Genomic DNA, 22270 nt, shown 5'->3' with positions numbered 1-22270 from the left:
TGTGTTTGGGGTAGGTGTGTTTGGGAATACTAAATAAATGATTGGGTGTTTGGGGGTCAGTGTGTTCGGGATTACTAAATAAATGATTGGGAGTTTGGGGGTCAGTGTGTTTGGGAATACAAAATAAATGATTGGGAGTTTGGGGTCAGTGTGTTTGGGAATACAAAATAAATGATTGGGAGTTTGGGGTAGGTGTGTTTGGGAATACTAAATAAATGATTGGGAGTTTGGGGTCAGTGTGTTTGGGAATACTAAATAAATGATTGGGTGTTTGGGGTAGGTGTGTTTGGAAATACTAAATAAATGATTGGGAGTTTGTGGGTCAGTGTGTTTGGGAATACTAAATAAATGATTGGGAGTTTGGGGGTCAGTGTGTTTGGGAAGACTAAATAAATGATTGGGAGTTTGGGGGTCAGTTTGTTTAGGAATACTAAATAAATGATTGGGAGTTTGTGGGTCAGTGTGTTTGGGAATACTAAATAAATGATTGGGTGTTTGGGGTAGGTGTGTTTGGGAATACTAAATAAATGATTGGGTGTTTGGGGTAGGTGTGTTTGGGAATACTAAATAAATGATTGGGAGTTTGTGGGTCAGTGTGTTTGGGAATACTAAATAAATGATTGGGAGTTTGGGGGTCAGTGTGTTTTGGTATTTAGAGTAAGTGTGTTTGGGAATACTAAATAAATGATTGGGAGTTTGGGGGTCAGTGTGTTTGGGAATACTAAATAAATGATTAGGAGTTTGGGGGTCAGTGTGTTTGGCAAAACCCACAATAAATTTTAATTGTTTATGACTTTTTCTTTCACCCATCAATCTTTTGTCATCAATAAATGTAACTTCAGTTCTGGATTTAACTCCAGATTCTGGAATGAATGAAAGACCAGATGGAATGGAATGACACTGTAGTTGATATGATCTGCTTATACTGCGTCATGTCTGTTTACACCACTGCTATAAAATGTTGTGGCCATTTTCATCAACTGATGAACCTCAGGACCAGCTGCTTATCCTTCAGTGTGGTCCAGACATCACATCTCCTACCATGAGGAGATCACACCATCAGCCACCACATGATCTTCAGGATGTCTGGATACACAATGTAAATTTGAAAAAAGGATTCCATCCTCAAAGACTTCTTGTTCCTGCAACGGCTGGTGTTTCCCCACGTAGCCTGGTCTTGGGCCACTTCCTCTTACCACACACACGTCCAGTAATCGTCCAGTCGCATGAGCATGATGAGTGTGAGAAACGGAGAAGAAAACAGCTTCTTCTTTACACCAGTCTTGTCAAATGTGATTAGTCAGAATGTGTTGGTCGAGAAAAGGGATGGAATTAGTTTCCTTTCGCTTTGTATAAGAGAGATCAAATGTATTCAGACACCTGACGTTTCCACCAACATTTGGTTCTTCTACAAAAGTTCTTACACACTTGTGTAGGACATCTATGGCTGCTGTGGCATGAATTTTTCCCTTCCTGTGCACTAGGAGATACAAATTTGTTCCAGCATGACAATGCAAACCCAGTGCACAAAGCTGGAGGATCACTTCTTCTTCTTTCGGCTTCTCCCATTAGGGGGCGCCACAGCAGATCACCCGTCTCCATACCCCCCTGTCCTCTACATCTGCCTCTTTCAACCCAACTACCTGCATGTCTTCCTTTACCACATCCTTCCTTTACCACATCGTCCTTGGTCTTCCTCTTTTCCTCCTTCCTGATGTCTCCATCCTCAGCATTCTCCTACTGATATACCCCATGTCCCTCCTCTGCACATGTCCAAACCATCTCAATCTCACCTCCCTCACCTTGTCTCCAAAACGTCCTACATGCTCTGTCCCTCTAATAAACTCGTTTCTAATCCTGTCCATCGTCGTCACTCCCAACAAAAATCTCAACATCTTCAGCTCTGCTACCTCCAGCTCCACCTCCTGTCTTTTACTCAATGCCACTGTCTCTAAACATACAACATCTCAGGTCTCACACAGTCCTATAAACTTTCCCTTTCACTCTCACAAATACTCTTCTATCACAAATCACTCCTGCTATCACTCTTCTCCACCCACTGCACCTGCCTGCACTCTTTTCTTCACTTCTCTAACACACTCTCCATTACTTTGCACTGTTGACCCCAGGTACCTGAACTCCTCCACCTTCTCCACCTCTTCTCCCTGCAACTGCACCCCTCCACTGCCCTCTCTCTCATACACACACATGTACTCTGTCTTACTCCTACTGACTTTCATTCCCCTTCTCTCCAGCGTGTACCTTCACCTCTCCAGGTTCTTCTCAACCTGCTCGCTACTCTCACCACAAATCACATCATCCGCAAACATCATAGTCCACAGAGACTCCTGTCTGACCTCGTCCATCAACCTGTCCATCACCACTGCAAACAGGAAAGGGCTCAGAGCCGATCCTTGATGCAGTCCAACCTCCACCTTGAACCAGTCTGTCATTCCTACTGCACACTTCACTGCCGTCACACTGTCCTCATACATGTCCTGCACCACCCTCACATACTTCTCTGACACACCAGACTTCCTCATACAATACCACAACTCCTCTCTCCACCCTGTCGTACGCTTTCTCTAAATCCACAAACACACAATGCAGCTCCTTCTGACCTTCTCTATACTTCTCCATCAACGTTCTCAAAGCAAATAAGGCGTCTGTGGTGCTCTTCCTCGGCATGAAACCATACTGCTGCTCACATATGGTCACCTCTTTCCCATAACTTCATGGTGTGACTGATCAACTTTATTCCCCCTGTAGTTACTGCAGGTCTGCACATCTCCCTTATTCTTAAAGATCAGTACCAGAACACTCCTTCTCCATTCCTCAGGCATCTTCTCACCTTCCAAAAAATCTTGATAAAAATTTCATTGCATCTCTCTTAAACATCTCCCAACATGAGTGGAGGTTCTTATCACTGAAAATGGGGCCTTAATTCAGACTTTGTGGTGAGGAACAGGTCATTTACAGCTGCTATAATGTAAGTGATGTAACTGAATGAGAAACAGAAGATGCCAAGTGGCAGCATTCTTCATTAAAAAACTAACTGAACTGAAAAACTTCTACTGAGCAGCACGAGGAACCTCATGAACGTTCTTCTATTCATCATCAAACATCATTAACCAAGCGAGTTATTGTACTCAATCCTTTATTAGATTCAGAAAAAAAAAACTCAACAATGAAACCATGGATTTTTACATGGAATTAGAACAATGTGGGTTTTTTTGTGTTTTTTGAGGGGGATGGAGGAAGGGGTTCGGGGCACTGAGGCATCGAGGTGATGAACGTGACTCGGAGATGGAACACGGATCATGGGATGAAACTGAAACATCACCAGGCTGCATAGACAGAGGTACAACCAGGGAAAAAAACAACCAAACAGAGAGACTGGAGAGAAAACACCACCTCAGTGCTTCAAAGTGCGATCCTGACTCTCGTATTCGGCGCGCACACACACACACACACACACACACACACACACACACACACACACACACACACACACACACACACACACACAAAACAGAAATGTAGGACAGAATACGATTACGCGCTACATTGTGGTCTCTCTAACAATTTTATTTTTTTTAATTGTTCATTTCTTGAGGACCCCCAAACACACATACAAGTTAAAAGTCCAAAAACAAAAAACCTGAAAAAAAAAAAAAAATTACACATATTCTCAACAATTTCACGGTCTTTGTTGCAGTTCGGAGCGAAAGCGAATCGGGACGATGGTGTCCAAACTCCGATCCTCCAACATGTCGTGCATCTTTTCCTTTTTTTTATTAGGTTTTAAATTCCTCTCTCCTTCTAAACTTTTTTTTTTTTTTTTTTTGTGCAGATATCCGATTTTGGCTAAAAAGAAATAATGCTTGTTTATTTTCATCTCTGTTTTCTTAAAGAAAGAAAAAACCAAAAAAAAAAAACACACCTCTGAAGTGTAATAGAAAAATAAATCAGCTTAGTTTCTTCTGAATTCAATCTTTTTTATTATAATTTTTAAACTAAAGTCACTAAAGAATGAAGCCGAGGGTTAAATACAGTTCAAATAATGACTACTTATTTCTCTTCAGCCCCAAAACGACACAAAAATAAAACCAGGAAAAGCGATGTGTGCTTCATCCATTGTGTGCATTACACCACCGCAGCCACCAGGAGGCGCAATACGGAACTACAAACGCAGTGGAAATACAGGTTTACAGGATGTTCCAGGGCTCAGAGGAGTCAGGGCTCGCACACACCGAAAACCTTTTCTTTTTAGATGTATTTAATAAAAATATATTAAAAATGTTAAGCAATTGTTGCTATGAATACGCACACCTGGCAAAAAAAAAACTAAACAAAACAAAAAAAGTAACAAAAATGTGCTTTTTTTTATTACCAAACCAGCTGCAGGAAAAAAATTCATTCGCTTGTTGGTGGTGTACGAAGTGTACACATTTTAACATTACTTTTTTTATTGATATAAATAACTAACATCCCGTGCTGATCGATTAGAATTTTTATAATCGATTATTATGGGATTTTTATATTATATTATATTGGAATTGCTGAGAAAATATTTATAAACGCACACTCGAATCAAATCAAATCAAAAAACATCCTCAGTGTAAACTGTCGATTTGTACATTTATTGTGTTTTTGTTCACGTTATTATTAAAAATGACTAAATTATATGTAATTATTAAATAAATACGAGCTATCCTATTATTATTTATTTTTTGCTGTGAATGTGAAATCCCGACTCTCGTAACATCTGGAACATCCTAAATATTATTAGTTTAAAAAATTCTTATAATAATATTAGTAATAATAATAATAATAATAATGTTTAGCTGGCTCAGAGGGCAGATATGAGACATTAGTGATGTGAAGACCAAACGCTGAACAGCAAGATCTTGTGATTAAATGTGTGTTGTAGTGATGTGTTTACACTAAAAAAAAACTCTCTCCATAAAAAAAAAATCTAATCAAGTCTCCTAAATCAGCCTTGAGCTTCTCTACAGCCATAAAGATCTGCTGGTCTGCATCAACCGCTCACTTTTCTACTACAACTTTCCACAAAACACAAGAGGAAAGAAGGAAAGAGATAAAAATAAACAGACGACAAACGAAGGCGAAACACGTCGTGAAATCCCGCTCGAGTAAAAACCGAATTCTCTCTCACCAAACAGAGCGAGAGAGCGAGAGCGAGCGAGAGAGAGAGAGAGCGAGAGAGAGCGACAGAGAGAGAGAGAGAGAGCGAGAGAGAGCGAGAAAGAGCGACAGAGAGAGAGCGTGAGTGTGAGAGAGAGAGAGAGAGAGAGAGAGAGAGAGAGTGTGTGAGAGAGTGTGAGAGAGAGAGAGAGAGAGTGTGAGAGAGAGAGAGAGAGAGAGAGAGTGTGAGAGAGAGAGAGAGAGAGAGAGTGTGAGAGAGAGAGAGTGTGTGAGAGAGTGTGAGAGAGAGAGAGAGAGAGAGAGAGAGAGTGTGTGAGAGAGTGTGAGAGAGAGAGAGAGAGAGTGTGAGAGAGAGAGTGTGAGAGAGAGAGAGAGAGAGAGAGTGTGAGAGAGAGAGAGTGTGTGAGAGAGTGTGAGAGAGAGAGAGAGAGAGAGAGAGTGTGAGAGAGAGAGAGAGTGTGTGTGAAAGAGAGAGAGAGAGTGTGTGTGAAAGAGAGAAAGAGAGAAAGTCGGTTTTACGTTTGCGGAGTCGCATCCGCGCTCTTTCTTCTGCACTCGTCACAGAGCGAATGCAGCTTTTTTTCTTTTTTTTTTTTTAAATAAAATGTTAAAAAATGTTCACGCTTTTTTTTTTAATTGTTATAAATAAAAACACAAAATGTAAATCAAACTATGTATTCAAGAGGAAATAATTATCTTTTTTTTTTTTTTGGGGGGGGGGGATGTTTCATGTGGTCTTGTAACTTACCAAACACGCCAAAAAAAAAAAAAAAAACAATTGTATTTATTTATTTTTTTTTTTTTTTATAAAAGGGAGTCAGTTTTACACTGGACTTCATCGGCTACGTTTGCAATAACAGTAACACTTAAATGTTAAATTGTTTTCTAAACGCTGAACCGTTTCTTAAAAAAAAAAAAAAGAATTAATAATAAAAGAGAAAAAAGTTTATCATGCTACCGGCTTTCTTAAACCAAAAAAAAAAACATTTTAAAGACAAAAATCTGAAAAGAAATAAAAAGAAAAAAGGGAAGAAAAAAAAAGGAAAAACAGTCAGCAACCCACACCAAAACACGCAAGACTGCAAGGAAACACACACAAAATGAAAAAGAAGACTCTCGCACATTTCTAAACAGGGAGAGGGAAAAGAAAGAAAAAAAAAAAAAACATTCTATCACTAAATTCAGATTTAAACCTAAAAACGATAAGGAACCCTGTTTGTCACACGTGCAAAACCTCTCTCTCCCTCTCTCCCTCTCTCCCTCTCTCTCTCTCTCTCTCTCTCTCTCTCTCTCTCAAAAATCTGAAGGGCACGCGAGTGTTCTTTAACAAAAAGAAAAAGAAAAAAAGAAAAATTACAATCGCACTGTTCTCCTGTGCTACAGATCGTTTTACCTCCCGGGGGGAAAAACCCTAAAGAAAATCAAAGCTATAGCTTATATACGCCTTTATATTTTACTTTTTCATTAAATAACTTTTTTCTTAATGCTGTAAACTGTAATAAAGTAATTCAGGGGTCAAATCTTCCCCCAACCTCCCCCACACTCACGCTTTCCTCCTTTCCTCCCGTCTCCAGTACTCGTTACACAGACGGGTTTTCACGCCTAACTGGGGATAGAACGCAAAACTGAACAAAACCACGTGTGAATGGGGAAAAGATCACTCCTTCCATTCCATTAAGCCTTTTAAAGGTGGATTAGATGTTAAGGAGTGTGTGTGTGTGTGTGTGTGTGGGGGGGAACAAAAAATCTAATGAGGTTGAAGTAAAGATCACCTCATTATCAGCCACACACACACACACACACACACACACACACACACACACACACACACACACACACACACACACACACACACACACACACACACACACCCCCATGTTGGTTCCCCTTTCGGTTACATTTCTAACCAATGACTACAGAGGTTGAGGTGAAAAGGGAGGAGACCAGGGGGGTGTGGCAGGAGATTGAAGACGATGGGTTCTGATGAAGCCGCTCCGTTGAGGTTCTGAAGCGTCCGGCTGGGTTCTGCTCCACCGTGCCTTGGTGCTCGGCAGCGAACTCATATGTTACTACTTTCTGCAAAAGAGAAAAAAGAGATTGTGAGATAAAGAGAAATCGGGATCGCGACCCTGAATAGCACAAGAGTCGACGCTTCAGTAGGAGGAGCCCGATTCGAATATCAATCTCTCAATCGGATCTTCTGTAAGGAGGAGCGTACCATTTTGGTTATCTGGTGGCCCTCCATATAAACAGCCTGTTATTATTAATATTATTATTATCATTATTACAGACGTTTTTAGGAAATAATTTTAACGTGCATTAGGAAATCAACCCCCCCTCGTAAGAGATACAAGTTTCACTTTCCATGAGCCGAGAGCGGCACAGGAGCAGGGGTTTAAATATTTAACAACGTCTGGGATGCACCGATGTTGCGCAGTACTTGAGGGTGTGCTCTCGCACGTTTTAACTTGATTTCCGACACGTTAAATGCGAATACTGTCGGCGGCGTGGCCTTTCTGCATTAATGTATTTACTATTTGTTAGGTTTCCTGATCTAAAATGTTTCTAAACAAAAGCTTGGATATATTTACGTGATGTTCTGGTCATCGTAGGTTCAAAATGTTATGATGGAATTGTTTTACAGATGTTGGCCTTCTATTTAAACTTTAAAAAGATTTTAAAATAAAATAAATAATAAAAAAAAGCACCATTAATTCACTTAACAGGATGTTTTGGTTCCCTTACCAACTTGTTGACTACCCAGTGTGACACCGCCCCCAACACACACACACACACACACACACACACACACACACACACACACACACACACACACACACACACACACACACACACACACACACGACTATGTAAATCCTTAGTTGTGCACATCCCTAATAGGAACCCCGGGCTGTTCACGTTACCTGTGCATCGAGATCCTGAAAACATGGCGGAACAAAGCGTGTTCTGCCACCAGCAATCCTCACGCTGACTCCCCCTCGCGTTCGGCTCCCCGAAACCCAGTAGGGGAAACTGACAGGAGGGGAAAACAAAACAAAACAAATCAATGTATTAATCCGTGAGACTAGTATCTCTTCTCAGGAGGAAAACGGCTATATTAAATGGTCTAACTCTAGGACCAGAAGGTAAGTGAACTGTAATTATTGCTGATTCAGCACCTAATCACCCTATAGACCTCACAAATTTGATCACATCCCCAGGAACGTCGTGCTTGCACTACTGTAAAAACAGACCCTTGTTCTGGTTTGGTCATGCTGAGGGTTTAAATGGAAGTCATTGCTTTCAAGACATGTTGATTGTAAGCATGACATACAGGTAATCCCAGAGGTACGGTGGTTTCAAAAATATATTTACATTTTCAGGCAGGATTTTACACTAGATTCAACTTAGCCAGTGCACGTTACAGTACAAGGTGACAAAATGGAATAAGCATCTAACAAGTGCACTGGTAGCAGTGTAATATCTCTATATATGAACAGGCTGGATACGGAGCGATGCTGCCGGGATGTACATATTTCCTGTCATGCGAGATGCTTCTCTCTCACCAACGGTCGACAGAGATCAGTGGTCTGTGTTAGACCTGCCACATACATATGTAGCATAATGTTTATACAGTACAATACTGTAAATTGATCTGTTTAACTAATTATATTATGTAATCTGTTAAACTAACAAATTACAGTTTACTAACCCATACTGATCACCATTCTTTAAGATTCCAGAGTAGGCTAGGCCATGTTTCAACTTGGACAAGCAGGAATGTAGAATGGTGAATGGTGTAATTGTTACGAATCTCCATCCTAACTTCAGGGACTACCTGTAGACATATGCATGCCAGAAGATGCAAGATGTTCAAATCTTTGATTTAAAATATAAAAGGCTCAAAGCCCACAGACAATGTCAATCTAGATCAGCTCTCTTTCTTCTTCTTTTGGCTCCTCCCATTAGGGGTCGCCAGAGCAGATCATCTGTCTCCATACCCACCTGTCCTCTACATCTGCCTCTTTCACACCAACTACCTGCATGTCTTCCTTTACCACATCCATGAACCTTCTCCTTGGTCTTCCTCTTTTCCTCCTTCCCTGGTGTCTCCATCCTCAGCATTCTCCTACTGATATACCCCATGTCCCTCCTCTGCACATGTTCAAACCATCTCAATCACACCTCCCTCACCTTGTCTCCAAAACATCCTACATGCGCTGTCCCTCTAATAAACTCATTTCTAATCCTGTCCATCGTCGTCACTCCCAACGAACATCTTAACATCTTCAGCTCTGCTACCTCCAGCTCCACCACCTGTCTTTTACTCAATGCCACTGTCTCTAAACCATACAACATCTCAGGTCTCACCACAGTCCTATAAACTTTTCCTTTCACTCTCACAGATACTCTTCTATCACAAATCACTCCTGCTATCACTCTTCTCCACCCACTCCACCCTGCCTGCACTCTTTTCTTCACTCTCCATTACTCTGCACTGTTGACCCCAGGAACCTGAACTCCTCAACCTTCTCCACCTCTTCTCCCTGCAACTGCACCCCTACACACATGTACTCTGTCTTACTCCTACTGACTTTCATTCCCCTTCTCTCCAGCGTGTATCTCCACCTCTCCAGGCTCTTCTCAACCTGCTCACTACTCTCACCACAAATCACAATATCATCCGCAAACATCATAGTCCAGGGAGACCCCTGTCTGACCTCGTCCTTCAACCTGTCCATCACCACTGCAAACAGGAAAGGGCTCAGAGCCGATCCTTGATGCAATCCAACCTCCACCTTGAATCAGTTTGTCGTTCCTCCTGCACACCTCACTGCTGTCACACTGTCCTCATACATGTCCTGCACCACCCTCACATACTTCTCTGACACACCTGACTTCCTCATACAACACCACAACTCCTCTCTCCACCCTGTCGTACGCTTTCTCTAAATCTACAAGGACACAATGCAACTCCTTCTGATCTTCTCTATACTTCTCCATCAACATTCTCTTCTTCGGCAGGAAACCATACTGTTCCTCACAGATGGTCACCTCTTCTCTCAGCCTGGCTTCCACTACTCTTTCCCATAACTTCATGTTGTGATTGATTAACTTAATTCCCCTGAAGTTACTGCAGGTCTGCACATTTCCCTTATGTTTAAAGATGAGTACCAGCACACTCCTTCTCCATTCCTCAGGCATCCTCTCACCTTCCAAAATCTTGTTAAACAACCTGGTTAAAAACTCTACTGCATCTCTCCTAAACATCATCAGTATCTCATCTGGTCCAAACAACTTTCCACTCTTCATCATTAATCACTGCTCTCACTTCCTCCTTACTAATCCTATCCAATTCCTGCTTCACAATCTTCACGCTATCCAACCTTCTCTCTCATTTTCCTCGTTCATCAGTTGCTCAAAATACTCCCTCCATTTTCTCAACACACTTCCCTAACTAGTCAAATCTAGATCAGCTCTTACCTCATGCACATCTTTAACCAGGTCGTACGATTTCCCAGATTCCGGAAGCTGTCTGGCTTCCTCACACCCACAAGCCTCCCTTTCTCTGCAGGGCTCCTCTTTCTGAAGGGTGTCCACAGGCGCCTTCACACGACAGCTCACCACGGACACTGCGGCTGCGGCTTTTCCTGCGATTTCGCAGTCTACGCAGACCTCCGGCTCGGTGGTTGTCAGAGTCGCACCCCCGCCTTCCTGGGAATCAAGCGACGTCTGGGCACTCTTTTCCATGCCAGACTTTTTTAATCTTGGTAGAAATTTACCAGATTCCAGTTCGGACTTCCCGTAATAAGGGCCTTCGCATTCGGCGTCTTCCTCCAGGGGTTTGAGATCTGCCTGTGGGTCGTCGAAGAGGTCCGTCTGGTCAGGAACAGGAAAACCCATTTCCTCCTTTTCGGACTCTCCGTCCGATACGCTGCACCAGCCGGGAGAAAGTTCAGAGGCTGATATCGGCCGGAAGTGAGTCCTCGGAGATATGCGGATGGCCCGGTACTGAGTGCGGTTGATGCCATAGAGCCGTGGGCTGAATGGCGCGTTGTCGGAGTTTGAGCATAATATGGATTTTGGCTTGAATCCTGGGCTGAACGAGGCCATGTCTTCTGGTTCAAAAGAGCATTCCACATGCAAGACCTGGGAAAAAGGGTTATTGAGATCGAAGGATGAAAATGGATAATCAAGTCCTTGCTGCTCTCCACAGTAGCCTCCACAGGACCCAAGCAAATCTTCATGGAAGATAACAGAAAATCCCTTATTCAGCCCTTCTCCTGACCCTTTGGTAGCCTGACCGTTCTGTCCGAAAGAAACCAGAGGTCGCCACAGTGGCTTGTGGCCAGGAGCAAAGCAACTGCCCGCATTCATGAATACATCCGTTCCCGCAATGGTCACCACATCGGACGAGGTAGCCGATGCACATTGCAACAAGCTCCCACAGGTGCCGATGGGTGGAACCACAGTCCATTCCTTGTCCCCGTTTAGAGCCTTAAGCTCTCCGTACACTCCTCCAAGAATAAACGATGAACTGTCCCTTTCCACATCAACATCCCAAGGCCTGGCAGGTGTTGCATAGTCTCCTCCGCCCACCTTGGAGACCTTATTTTTAGCCAGTCCTTGGTCCTCCTTCTGACTATCCCACAGATGGTACTCTGAACGCTGTATAGCCTTCTTTTCGATAGGCTCCTTCACCTCACCGTCAAGACAGCCACACTGATAACTGGGCGTCTCCTCCGAAAACAAGTCGTCGTCTGCATTCTCCACTTCGAGAGCTAAGACGCAATCACTGTCTCCGATAGCCATCCAAATATCTTTTATTATTCCTGAGCGGTAATCGTCGTTTTGTTGGGTGGTGTCTTCGGGAAACAGAACAGTGTTGAACTGTTTGCTCTCTTCCTGCTCTAGTGCTATTCCGCAAACAGACTCCAGTTTAGAGACCTTGTTGAAGGTCTGATTGGACACTATGCCTGCGCTAATTTCATCTTGCTGGTGACTTGGGCTTTCCTGCAGGAAATCCAAAAACTCCTTCTTCAGGTACACCGTCGGAACAGGAGGAATTCCGCAGACGGCTTCCTCGCTGCCAAACTGAGAAGGCTCATCTGCTTGGCCAGATACTTGCTCAATGTCCGAGCGCGTCTCCTCCGAGTGGGACCACGGACTGCACGTTCTCGTAGACAGGTTGGAGCAGTGTTCGTTCTCGTCGAAGGCACTATTTTTGGTCCAGATTAGCAAGCGAGACTGTTTGTTTGTATGGGGATCTAGGCAGCAACTCGAGTCTACATTTTCACGGCTGGATGTAAGAGAGTCGCAGGAATAGGGGAAAGCGGAGGTGTCGCACTGCACCTCAAAGAGCGAGAAGCAGGAGTTTAGGGCCGACATGCTCCCGCTCACGTCCTGGACAGAAGGGTCTCTAAAAGCGCTCGGGTTAAATGGCATGCCGCCCAGAAGTGGGGAGAGCCTGACCGGAGAGTCACCTGTGCAGCTTCTACCTTCAAATTCCTCAGAACTAGATGATGAGCAGCATTCCCACATGTGAGCGATGTTTTCCATGTCCTGCGTAAGAATCACGTCATCTCCTATAGCTTCCAAAGAATTTGCCATTATTGCACTTTCCTCTTGCAGTTCAAAGCCATCTAAAACTACACAACGCCCTGCCTCTCTTGGCTCATTGCTCTTTTGCCGGATCATGCTCAAGATCCGGCTTTCTTGTACTGCATCTGAGGCACTGGGATCCAATATGGATTGATATATATCGACTTCATAGAAGTGAGTGAATTCAGACAGATGCTCATCATCTAAATCTTTACCATCCTCAGGAAGAGGGCAGCATGAGGTCCCATTCAGTTCAGTGGCCTCCTCGTTTCCCTCGCTGGACACCTCGACAAAGTGCCCATCTACAAACGTACCTGCTGAGAGGTATGCCCTTTGAAACGATGTGTTGGCAATGCAGATCCCTTGTACCTGTTCGGACAGACTTTCCACGTCGTTGGACGTAGCTGGGTCGTTAGGGGAATCTGGTTTGCTCCGATACTTTGTCTCCAGTTTGCTCCAGCTGAACGGGACAAAATACTCCGATATGGGCTCGGTGTACCAAAGGGGTTCTTCCACATATTCCCTGTTATTGGCTTCACCGCCGGACTCTTTCAAGTCAACCCAGCTGGGATCTTTCCGAAGCTCTCGTAATGGCTTTTTGCCTTTCTTTGTGTAGTGCTGCTGGAGCTTCAGACGGCCATCGGATGTACTGAAACTACTACCTCTGTTCCTGCGCTCTTCTTTCTCAATAGCCTTTAAAGCCAGTTTTACTTGGCCATGGTTTCGCCCTTTTTTGTTTCTGCTGCTGACCTCGCGAGACTTGTGTCTGACCCGAGCACCTTTAGAGGCCTTTACGTCACCCTGATTACAGCTAGAGCTTGAGCCACCCTCGCTGGATCCTGAAGACCAGGACCGGGGACGGTGTCCCAAATAAGACCGATGTCTGGTGTGTCTTTTGTTTTGACAAACGACCTGGTCACTGCATGCCCCAGAAGCTCCGCCGTGGTATCGGTTCTCTTTTTCCTTCTTGCTGCTTCTTTTCTCATTGGTTGTCGAGGTGGTGTCCAGTGCGTCGGGTGCTTTTTCCTTAAAGACTTCACCCTCACTGGTGCAATCTTTCGGGGAGGAGGTGTCCGTGCTCGTTTGAGGAGCGGCAGATGACGAGCTGGAATATGCGCTCGCTTTGGCCTTGTTCCACACAGTCATAATCTCTTGGAGACAAACAGGTTTTTCAGATAGAGGTGGAAAGGCTTCGTAGTACCTTGAAGGAGACACAAATAAATAAGTACAGTGAATGAGACCATTTTAAAAAGAAGTTTTTTTTCTATAGAAATTCGAAAGACACTCCTTACATTTCCACCTGGTCTTTAGAAGAAGGTGATTCAGCCAATTCAGGAGATCGGGATTCGTCGGACTTCTTAATTGTTTGCTTTTCTGTTTCTGCAAGACATTGAACCAAGACAGTTGATTTTTCTGATGCGTTTGCTAGACATGTGTGTTACTTATAACATATAATAATATAATATGACTTTCAATTCAATATAAATAGAACGAGGACAGGATGGGGGGGGCACTAATATTAAAATTAGAAAATAATAAAAAATAAAAAGAGCAGAATTACTATACATGTGCACATAAATCAAACGACAAATGATTATATATGTTGTAATAAAATATAATATAGATATAACTGGACTTACAGATTTTCAAACCACACTTACATGTTGTTAAAATGTTGGTTAATTTATGGGCAAAAATCTCAGTACAATAAGTTTTTTTGCAGTCTGACTTTTTACTGCTGCTACAAATACAATTTAATGCTGCTAAACTTTACACCTTAATATGTATATTTAGTTACATTTTCCAGGTTTTTTTATTTAATCCTTCACTTTGATCTGAGCAACTGCAACCAATCACTTTCTCTAAGGGATTAATAAAGCATTCTGATGTAGTGATATTAAAATCAGAATGAAACAAAAATCCAATTCATGGAAAACTTCAAAATAAAAGAGAAAGAACAACAAACCTTGTTTGTTCTGAATGTCCTTGAGCTTGGAGCAAAGCTCCTCGACCAAACTTTCAACTCCAGAGTTCTGACGTGGGGGAGGGAAAACACACAAAAATATCAAATCGCTTGCTACCTCTGGTTGCAATGAACTTTTTAATAAAAATAATAAATGATTAAAAAATTAAAAAGGAATAAAAGATTGAATGACGCATCGTTGAATAGGGAATCTCAGGGGGTGTCCTTAAATATTTTTATTTGTAAATATTAACAAAATTCTGTACCAAACACAAAGTACATGAAGACATGCTGCTGTATGAAAATCATCTACTTCAGGGTGGTAACTGACTAACGACTCACCTATTATTGATTTATTCCTCAATTATACCTGCATTTACGTAAAGTGCTTAGAAAGACAACTCTGATAGAGTACATGCGAGATCAAGCGCAAGACTGAACAGAAAACTGGTTACTGGCAAAGTTACAGCACATGAGAAAAAAAAAAAAGGACCTACGCAAGTTACAACAGAAGCTCTTACTTCATCAGAAGCAGAACGTAGGCATTGCACAGCGGCCTGCTTCTTCAGTTCCTCCAGAGTCAGGTCAGTCCCTCCCTTCCGCCTGCTGCCCTTCCCCCATTTTTTGCCGGCTCCCTTCTCCCAACCCAGGAAGATGTCGTTCTCCTGCGTAGGTATGACCAGACAAAGCATTTCGTTTCGTTAATTCTCCACAGTGCGCAGCTAAACCAGGAACAAAAACCACCAAGCTCTGTGTTGACACTGCAACCCGAAACGAGTCGAGGCAACCTTATTAGAGCTTTCAGTTCCCTTTCTGAGGAAAAAAAGCATTAACTCTAGCCATCTGTTGATGCCCGCTCGAACGAATCAAGATGGCCACAGTATTGTAAATTGTTGACAGATAGAGAGAAGTATAGAAACCCCAATACCTGGTCCTGCAGATCGTAGTCGTAGCTGTCGTGCAGCAGGAGGCTGAGGACATATCGAGTGTAGATCATGGCATCGATGCCACATTTCTCCAGCTCCTGGCCCAGCCAGCTCTGCACCGGGCCCAGAGCCTGCAGCAGGGACATGTCGGACGGGGAAAGAGAGCCGAGCAACGACACGCTCTCGGGAGGAGCAGCACCGGACGAATCGCCGCTTACAGGACGCATGGGACTGCAGGGTCTTAGGTCGGAGCTATCTTCAAATGCGGGGACATTGTCCCGGTTTGTCTTCGAGAGGTTTATGATGTATGGTTAATGCTAGGGAAAGGAAGGAATCGAGACTAGAGGGGGTTTACTCCAGTGGGAAAGGAGAGAGGAGGTCTACATGGAGGGTCATGTAGATTTGATTTTATTGTATTTGGCAAGGAGGGGGTACGCTAATCTTCAGGCATGGTTCACAGAGGTGAGTACAGGCAGCTTAGAAGAGGAGAACACAACCTGTGTTTGGTAGGCGGTCTGAGATCTTCATGGTGGGTGACCGACAGCTCCAGAAATCACCTGAAACAAGAACAGAGTATTATTTTCCCTAGATTTTTCCCCCCCAAATTATTCTCCGCCAATTCCCTCCCAGGAGTAATATAGGTCTCCCCTATATTAACACCATCACGCGTTTTCTCCAAGACTCACAAGGTCAACCAAGTGCATTTTTAACCTGAGACACTTGAAGGAAAACGATATCCACCCCTTTTCATATGATGCCAACAATTGGCTAGTGTGCCAGCAGACAGCCGTGAAGTAGTCAAGCCTTTAGGATCTCAAATCAGCAGCACCTGAGACTTGCCTATACCATGTCTGGACTGGGTTTTGTTTGTCGTTCTCCAGAAACGGCAATAAAAAGAGGGCAAACATTTTTTTATCAATATTTTAAAAACTAACCTTTTCCTTTCATCTGTACATTTGGTTAAACTTACTACACAGCACTGAGCCATGATGTACGAAAGTTTCAAGAGGCCATGCATTATAGAATCTTTTAGTTTTCTCCTGATCTCGACATAACGAGAAAATTCGGCATAAGAGCATGTTCTAGAGGCAGCATCATCGCAGCATCATGGAGAACCATAACCATTTGAAAAGGTCATAAGAAAACAACTGTCTGGATCTTGAGAAAACATGAACATGTTATATATGCATATGATAATGCATGGGCTCTTAGGATTTCCTAATGATCATTATGTGTATGGGGCTTGAAAAGAATAGAAACTGGTCAAAGGTTGAAAAAAAGAAAGCAGCATGAACCCGAACAAGGAGAAATGGGTGCCGGAAAGCAGAAGTACGTCTGCAAAGCAAGCCTGGATTTGCATCAAATGTATTGCACAGCAGCAGTTGTGTGTTTCATACACAAGTATACACAAAGAAGCATAGTAGAATGCATGTGTAGATGAGATGCGGGTAAAATATATAAAGTATATATATATATATATCGCAGTTTATTTTGTGGTGCCATGACCAGAGAGAACTTCTTAGAGAAGGGAATTATTCAGTAGAGTTTCAGTCTTTGCGTACCCTAACTGATACACCGTAGAGCCAATGAGAAGGACCTCGACAAGCAGCTAATTTTGAGACTTTTCAGGCTTCCCCTGAGAAGTCACATGATGCATGCAACAGCATCTGAATAAGCTGAAGTCCGTCCAGAGGACAGACGCTTTGCAAGTCAAAGAGTTTTTTATACCCTTACAAAGCAAAAATCTACTCAACATTAATCTAATAAGGAACAGCAGGGCTTTTGATATCCATATTCCCCCCTGTGGAAATTCCCAGCTATATTTTGCCATAGTAGCATGTTTCGAGTGTAAACAATTGTGGTTTTGTTTTAGTCATAGTGCAAACGCTTAGAATCCCTTGCACTGCTGTGACAATGAGCAGGAGATTGTACTCAGTGTACCAGGTTTAGAACAGGTTTAAACTCAACCACTGGACAACTGGACTGGACAAGAAAACTAGAGTGAAATGGAGTGGACTAAATAAGACTAATAACCCAACAACGAGACTTTAGACTGGATCAGACAATCAGACTGGTTTAGACTGGACCTGACAGTTAATTTGGTTCGAATGGACCTGACAACCAGGCTGGTTTGGACTGAGCCTGACTAGACGAGAACTGATAAATAGTCATGTCCAGTGCAATCCAGCCAAGACGAGACGTGACAGCCAGTCTTGTCTCGACTGGACCTGACGAGACAGGACCCAACAACCAGTCTGGTTTGGACAGGACCTGACAACTAGATATTAATAAACAAGACTGGAAAATTAGACTGGACTAGACTGCGTAATTGGACACGACTGGTCTGAACCGGATGAGACTAAATAAATGAAACTGGCTTAACAACTAGACTGCAGTCGACAACTGAAAAACGTGTCATTGATCCGGTTAGCGCTTCTGCTTTCCTGTAAGAGAACTACAGACCACGATACTTCTTTGCTTAATCATATGTAACATTTTCTGTTAACGATGTTCCCTTTCTGATTTTAAGATGATCAGATGGGTCATAAATGACGCAGCATGATGAAATCAGTTGGCTTTAATCATAAGTTCCATGTCACATGATGTAGACCGTATATCAGGTGAAAGCAGGGATTTGACTTCATTTAATGGTCTATTAAAATTACTAAAATAAAATGTAACAAAAGTCAGAATATGTCAATAGCAGTTTCGAAACAAGCAAGTCCACTCTGATCGCTCCGACACAGTATTTAATTATGAAGGACTCATACGTTGGGATAGTGTCCTACCTACTGCACCCGGGAATGGGAAAGTCTGAAAAGGAATGGAGAGGGGACAGAATCTGAGACTTGTCCGAACCAGTGTTTGATTGTCAAGAGCAGAGGACTGAAACCTTCCAAAGAACCCTACGAGGTTTTTACTCATCGTTACTGCTTTACCCCAAATGTGCGAGAGATTCTAGAGAATTCTGCTATTGCAACACTGACTTGCAGTGTAGAAGGAGCAAGAGACGAGTGTGCGTCGACGGCTTGGTGCTTTACATGCAGAAATGATACTTCAAGTCAAACATGGAAAAATGCAAAACTGTAAATGTAAATTCTTTCACACGTTCATGTGCTGTGAATTATGTAAGATGAACGGATCCACCGTCTGTATTGGGATATACAGGTTTCCCAGTGTACCAGCTGAAGAACGGAAAAGGGATGAAATAGATTCTTCTCCCAGCCCGTTACCTCTACTATAACCTGGTAGAAATGACAGAATAGTAATGGTTTAAACAGTCTCCTTTGCAAAAGTTCCTGAGAAAAAGCTTGAAAGTTTGCTTTTCGATCAGGTCTCAGGTGCCCTAACAGACAGTCTAATAAACATAACTATACATTGAGTTTCACAACGCAAACATTCACACACAAATCAGCAGTGCCTCTGTCAGTCTTTGCAATTGGTGCTGTGAACGTCTCGGGTTCCAGAACCTTACTTCAAAAGAGCTCACTGATCCAGCGAACCCAGAAGAATGGCAGTGAAAGACCGGATTGTAACAGGATACCGGAATAGCGTCGGTACTATAGCGGTCTGGAATAGTATGTGATGTTTGTGACGTTTGGCTGTTTACGCAGTTGGAGACGTGGTGTCATGTGGTGCAATAAATCAGCTCTAACTCTACTCTGGGGCCCACTGTAGGTCCTGGGAGCTTTATGAACAGGAGATACAGACCATCATTCAAACCTCAGCCAAGTAATTGAGACGTAGTTCTTGGTTAAGTTCCTAAACCTACCTTTAAAAATCTTTTCCAGACAAAAACGAGCTGTGTGTCCACAAAAATATAGCTGCTGGTACTCTCCAATGAAGTTCTACTTTATCTCCTTTGTACAGAATCGATTAGGTCAGAACGACATCGAAGAACCCGACTTTGTCTCCACGATCCCGGTCTACATCTTTATTCTTCCCAAAAATAAAACCCCCCTAACTCAAAAAGCCCCTATTCAGATGCCATTCGTTTTGCGCTTTCCTCAGAAATAGTAAGTCATTATCAGATCACATGACAGGAACAGTCAATACTTCCCGCTTCGTCTTTACGCAAAAGGAAGAGCGGAAAAAAAATATGCAGAGTCATTTTCTTTAAGGGTTCCTACGAAAAGAAACAAAATTCCAGAGATACTCCAGGAATAAAATCACGCCACACGCCTCCTCGGGTAAAACTAATGCCACCTGAACAGGGCGTCCGGGTGCTTCCGCAGAACCGGTCGGTTCTCCTCGGCGTCATTCTCATCATCTCGGAGATAAACAGAAATATTTTGCTTTCCCCCCCCTTCATTCTTGCAAAACCAAATCACAAAAAAACATGTTGAAAGAAAAAAATTATAATTGTTTGGATTAAAAAAAAAAAAAAAAAAAAAAAACACAATCCTTTAAACATTCAACCAAAAAAATATATATTTTTTTTTTACATGTTCAGCAGCTGATCCATTTTGAGAATTTTTTTTTTTTTTTTATATATATATTTGTTATTTATTTTTGATGCCATTTTATAAGACAGTATAGAGTTTGACACACACACACACACACACACACACACACACACACATATATATATATCGGTGGATACATAAACACTAATAACCCGATCATCAAATTCATGCTTTACTTTATAACAAACACAAACCTGTAATTAATTTAAATAGTAAATAAATTGTTTACATCCATGTTGAATGAATAAACAGAGGGTCAATGGTACATGACTGTCATTCACCCTGACACACACACACACACACACACACACACGCTCACTTTAACCCCTTATTATTACTTATTATTAATCGCAAAACTTCATTAATCTTGTAATTGTTATGTGTAGGTGTGGATGAGGCCTAGGATCCGCCTCCCAGCCCAGACCCCTCACTACTCCCACTCCCAGCCTTACACCTGACACAAACACACACATATTCTATTATTATTACTTTTAATAATACAAAATAAAGTTCACAAGGCGGATTTTACATCTTATTTCCACCGAACACACCAGCGCTAAGTTGTTATGCTAGGCTTGGTTATGCTAGGCTAGTTTACAGCTAGCTAGCGTTAGTGACGTTTGTCTCTGAGAGACGTTGAAATTGAAGCGTAAACACTCCGGACGCACGCGAACGCCTTAAAAGCGTATTAAAACAAATAAACCCAAAAATAATCCTCGGTCTTACCTGCCTTTATATTCGGAGTAAAATCAGCGGGGAAGGAAAACACAAAAGCGGAGCAGGAGAACTTCTCTCCCGCTACCGGCCGCTTCAGAGCTTAGGCTCTGACCGTGTTTTTTTATCCTGAGCCAAACTAGCGAAGGCAACTGCCGCCATTTTGGATCCGAGCACGGCGCCGAGAGAGCGCACGCTTAAACAGTGACTTAGAGCCAACATGTCGGATAACTGACACCGAGTTTCCATTGCGCTCCATTTTTATTTTCCTCCGCCCGTCTCCGGGGCAACAGGACGGCTCGCTACCCGGTCTACATAAATATGACTGGTGTGTTCTTCCGCCCTCGATTGCATCAGAGCATTAAATAGAGCCAGTTGTCGAGAGAAAAGAAAATGACGCTTTCGCAATTCTTACTTTATTTATTTATATATATATTTTTACTCTTTACAAGTAATTCTGGCGTACAATAAAGATAAATCCTCCCATATTTCTCCCACAACTCATAAAACACAACACAAAAACATGTGGTTTATGAAGGAAAATCCTAAAAAAAAAAAGTAAAAAAATAAAAAAATGAATAAAAAAACACGAAAATAATGAAATATTTCACATAAATACACGTATTTTATGTTAATATAATGAGATTTCTGTCAGTGTTTAACCATTCCGGGTTCATACCCTAAAAATCCTGCACATAAACCTGTTTTACAGACAGATATTTATGTTTTATTGTTTTTAGCATTAAAATATTATTGATCTTAGACCCAAAAATGTATAAAAATAAAATAATAAAAAACAGAGTGCAGGATAAAAATATTTATTTGGACAGTTTTATACACACAATAAATAAAAATCATGGCGTTTTGATGAGCGATTCCGTTAGGAAGAATCGTGTCTATTGATTTTCTTTCTCTATTTCTGAGAAAAAGAATCTTTAAAAAGCCAGTTCTTGTATATTTCACTGGGAATACTTGCTTTTCTGGCTAAGAATTTAAAGCTATGGAGCAATGTTCTTATTTCTTCAAAACTGGTGAAGCAGTAATAATATTAAATTCATAATTATGTAATAAACAGTACACTATTTACATCTGACCGACCTTCAGACCTTTTACACATACATTAAATACGTAAACAATTAAAGAGCGTGGATGAACGGTGGAAAATGAAATGTCAGACACTGCATCACAGACAGAAAATGTGTCAAAACCACCAGACGTCACAAAAGATTATTTTTCCCACAAGCATTCAGACGTATAAAAACTGAATTACCAAAGAAACATCCCTGAATGTGCAACTGATGGCTGTGTGCTCAACCCACAGTGTTGCAGCAATAATCCAGGTTTAGGTGTGTGTTACAGGATGTAGTCGCCTGATGTAGAGGTGATTAAAGATGGTGTAAGCTGGATTTGTGCGTAGGGATATTGTCCTG

At 42.2% G+C, this 22270-nt stretch overlaps 1 protein-coding gene across 4 annotated transcripts; it reads right to left on the bottom strand.

Moving 5' to 3' along the window:
• Positions 1–6472: 6472 nt before the first annotated feature.
• kiaa0232 (KIAA0232) lies at positions 6473–21131 on the bottom strand. 4 transcript variants are annotated; one of them, XM_083540965.1, is made up of 8 exons: positions 20857–21131; positions 15663–16217; positions 15256–15399; positions 14738–14804; positions 14064–14151; positions 10654–13972; positions 8094–8202; positions 6473–7245 (listed from the first exon to the last, which is right to left on the bottom strand). In XM_083540965.1, exons 2-8 carry the CDS (start codon positions 15885–15887, stop codon positions 7229–7231), a joined length of 3969 nt encoding a protein of 1322 aa, XP_083397091.1. In that variant the 5' UTR covers positions 15888–16217; positions 20857–21131; the 3' UTR covers positions 6473–7228. The 4 variants fall into 4 exon arrangements, with proteins under 4 accessions (XP_083397091.1, XP_083397090.1, XP_083397088.1 ...); XM_083540964.1 differs by having other exon boundaries at positions 20853–21029; XM_083540962.1 differs by having other exon boundaries at positions 7166–7245; positions 15232–15399; positions 20853–21030.
• Positions 21132–22270: the final 1139 nt, after the last annotated feature.

Source organism: Silurus aristotelis (assembly GCF_946808225.1).
Source record: "Silurus aristotelis genome assembly, chromosome: 5".
NCBI lineage: Eukaryota > Metazoa > Chordata > Actinopteri > Siluriformes > Siluridae > Silurus > Silurus aristotelis.
This window is presented reverse-complemented; position numbering and strand designations above follow the sequence as displayed.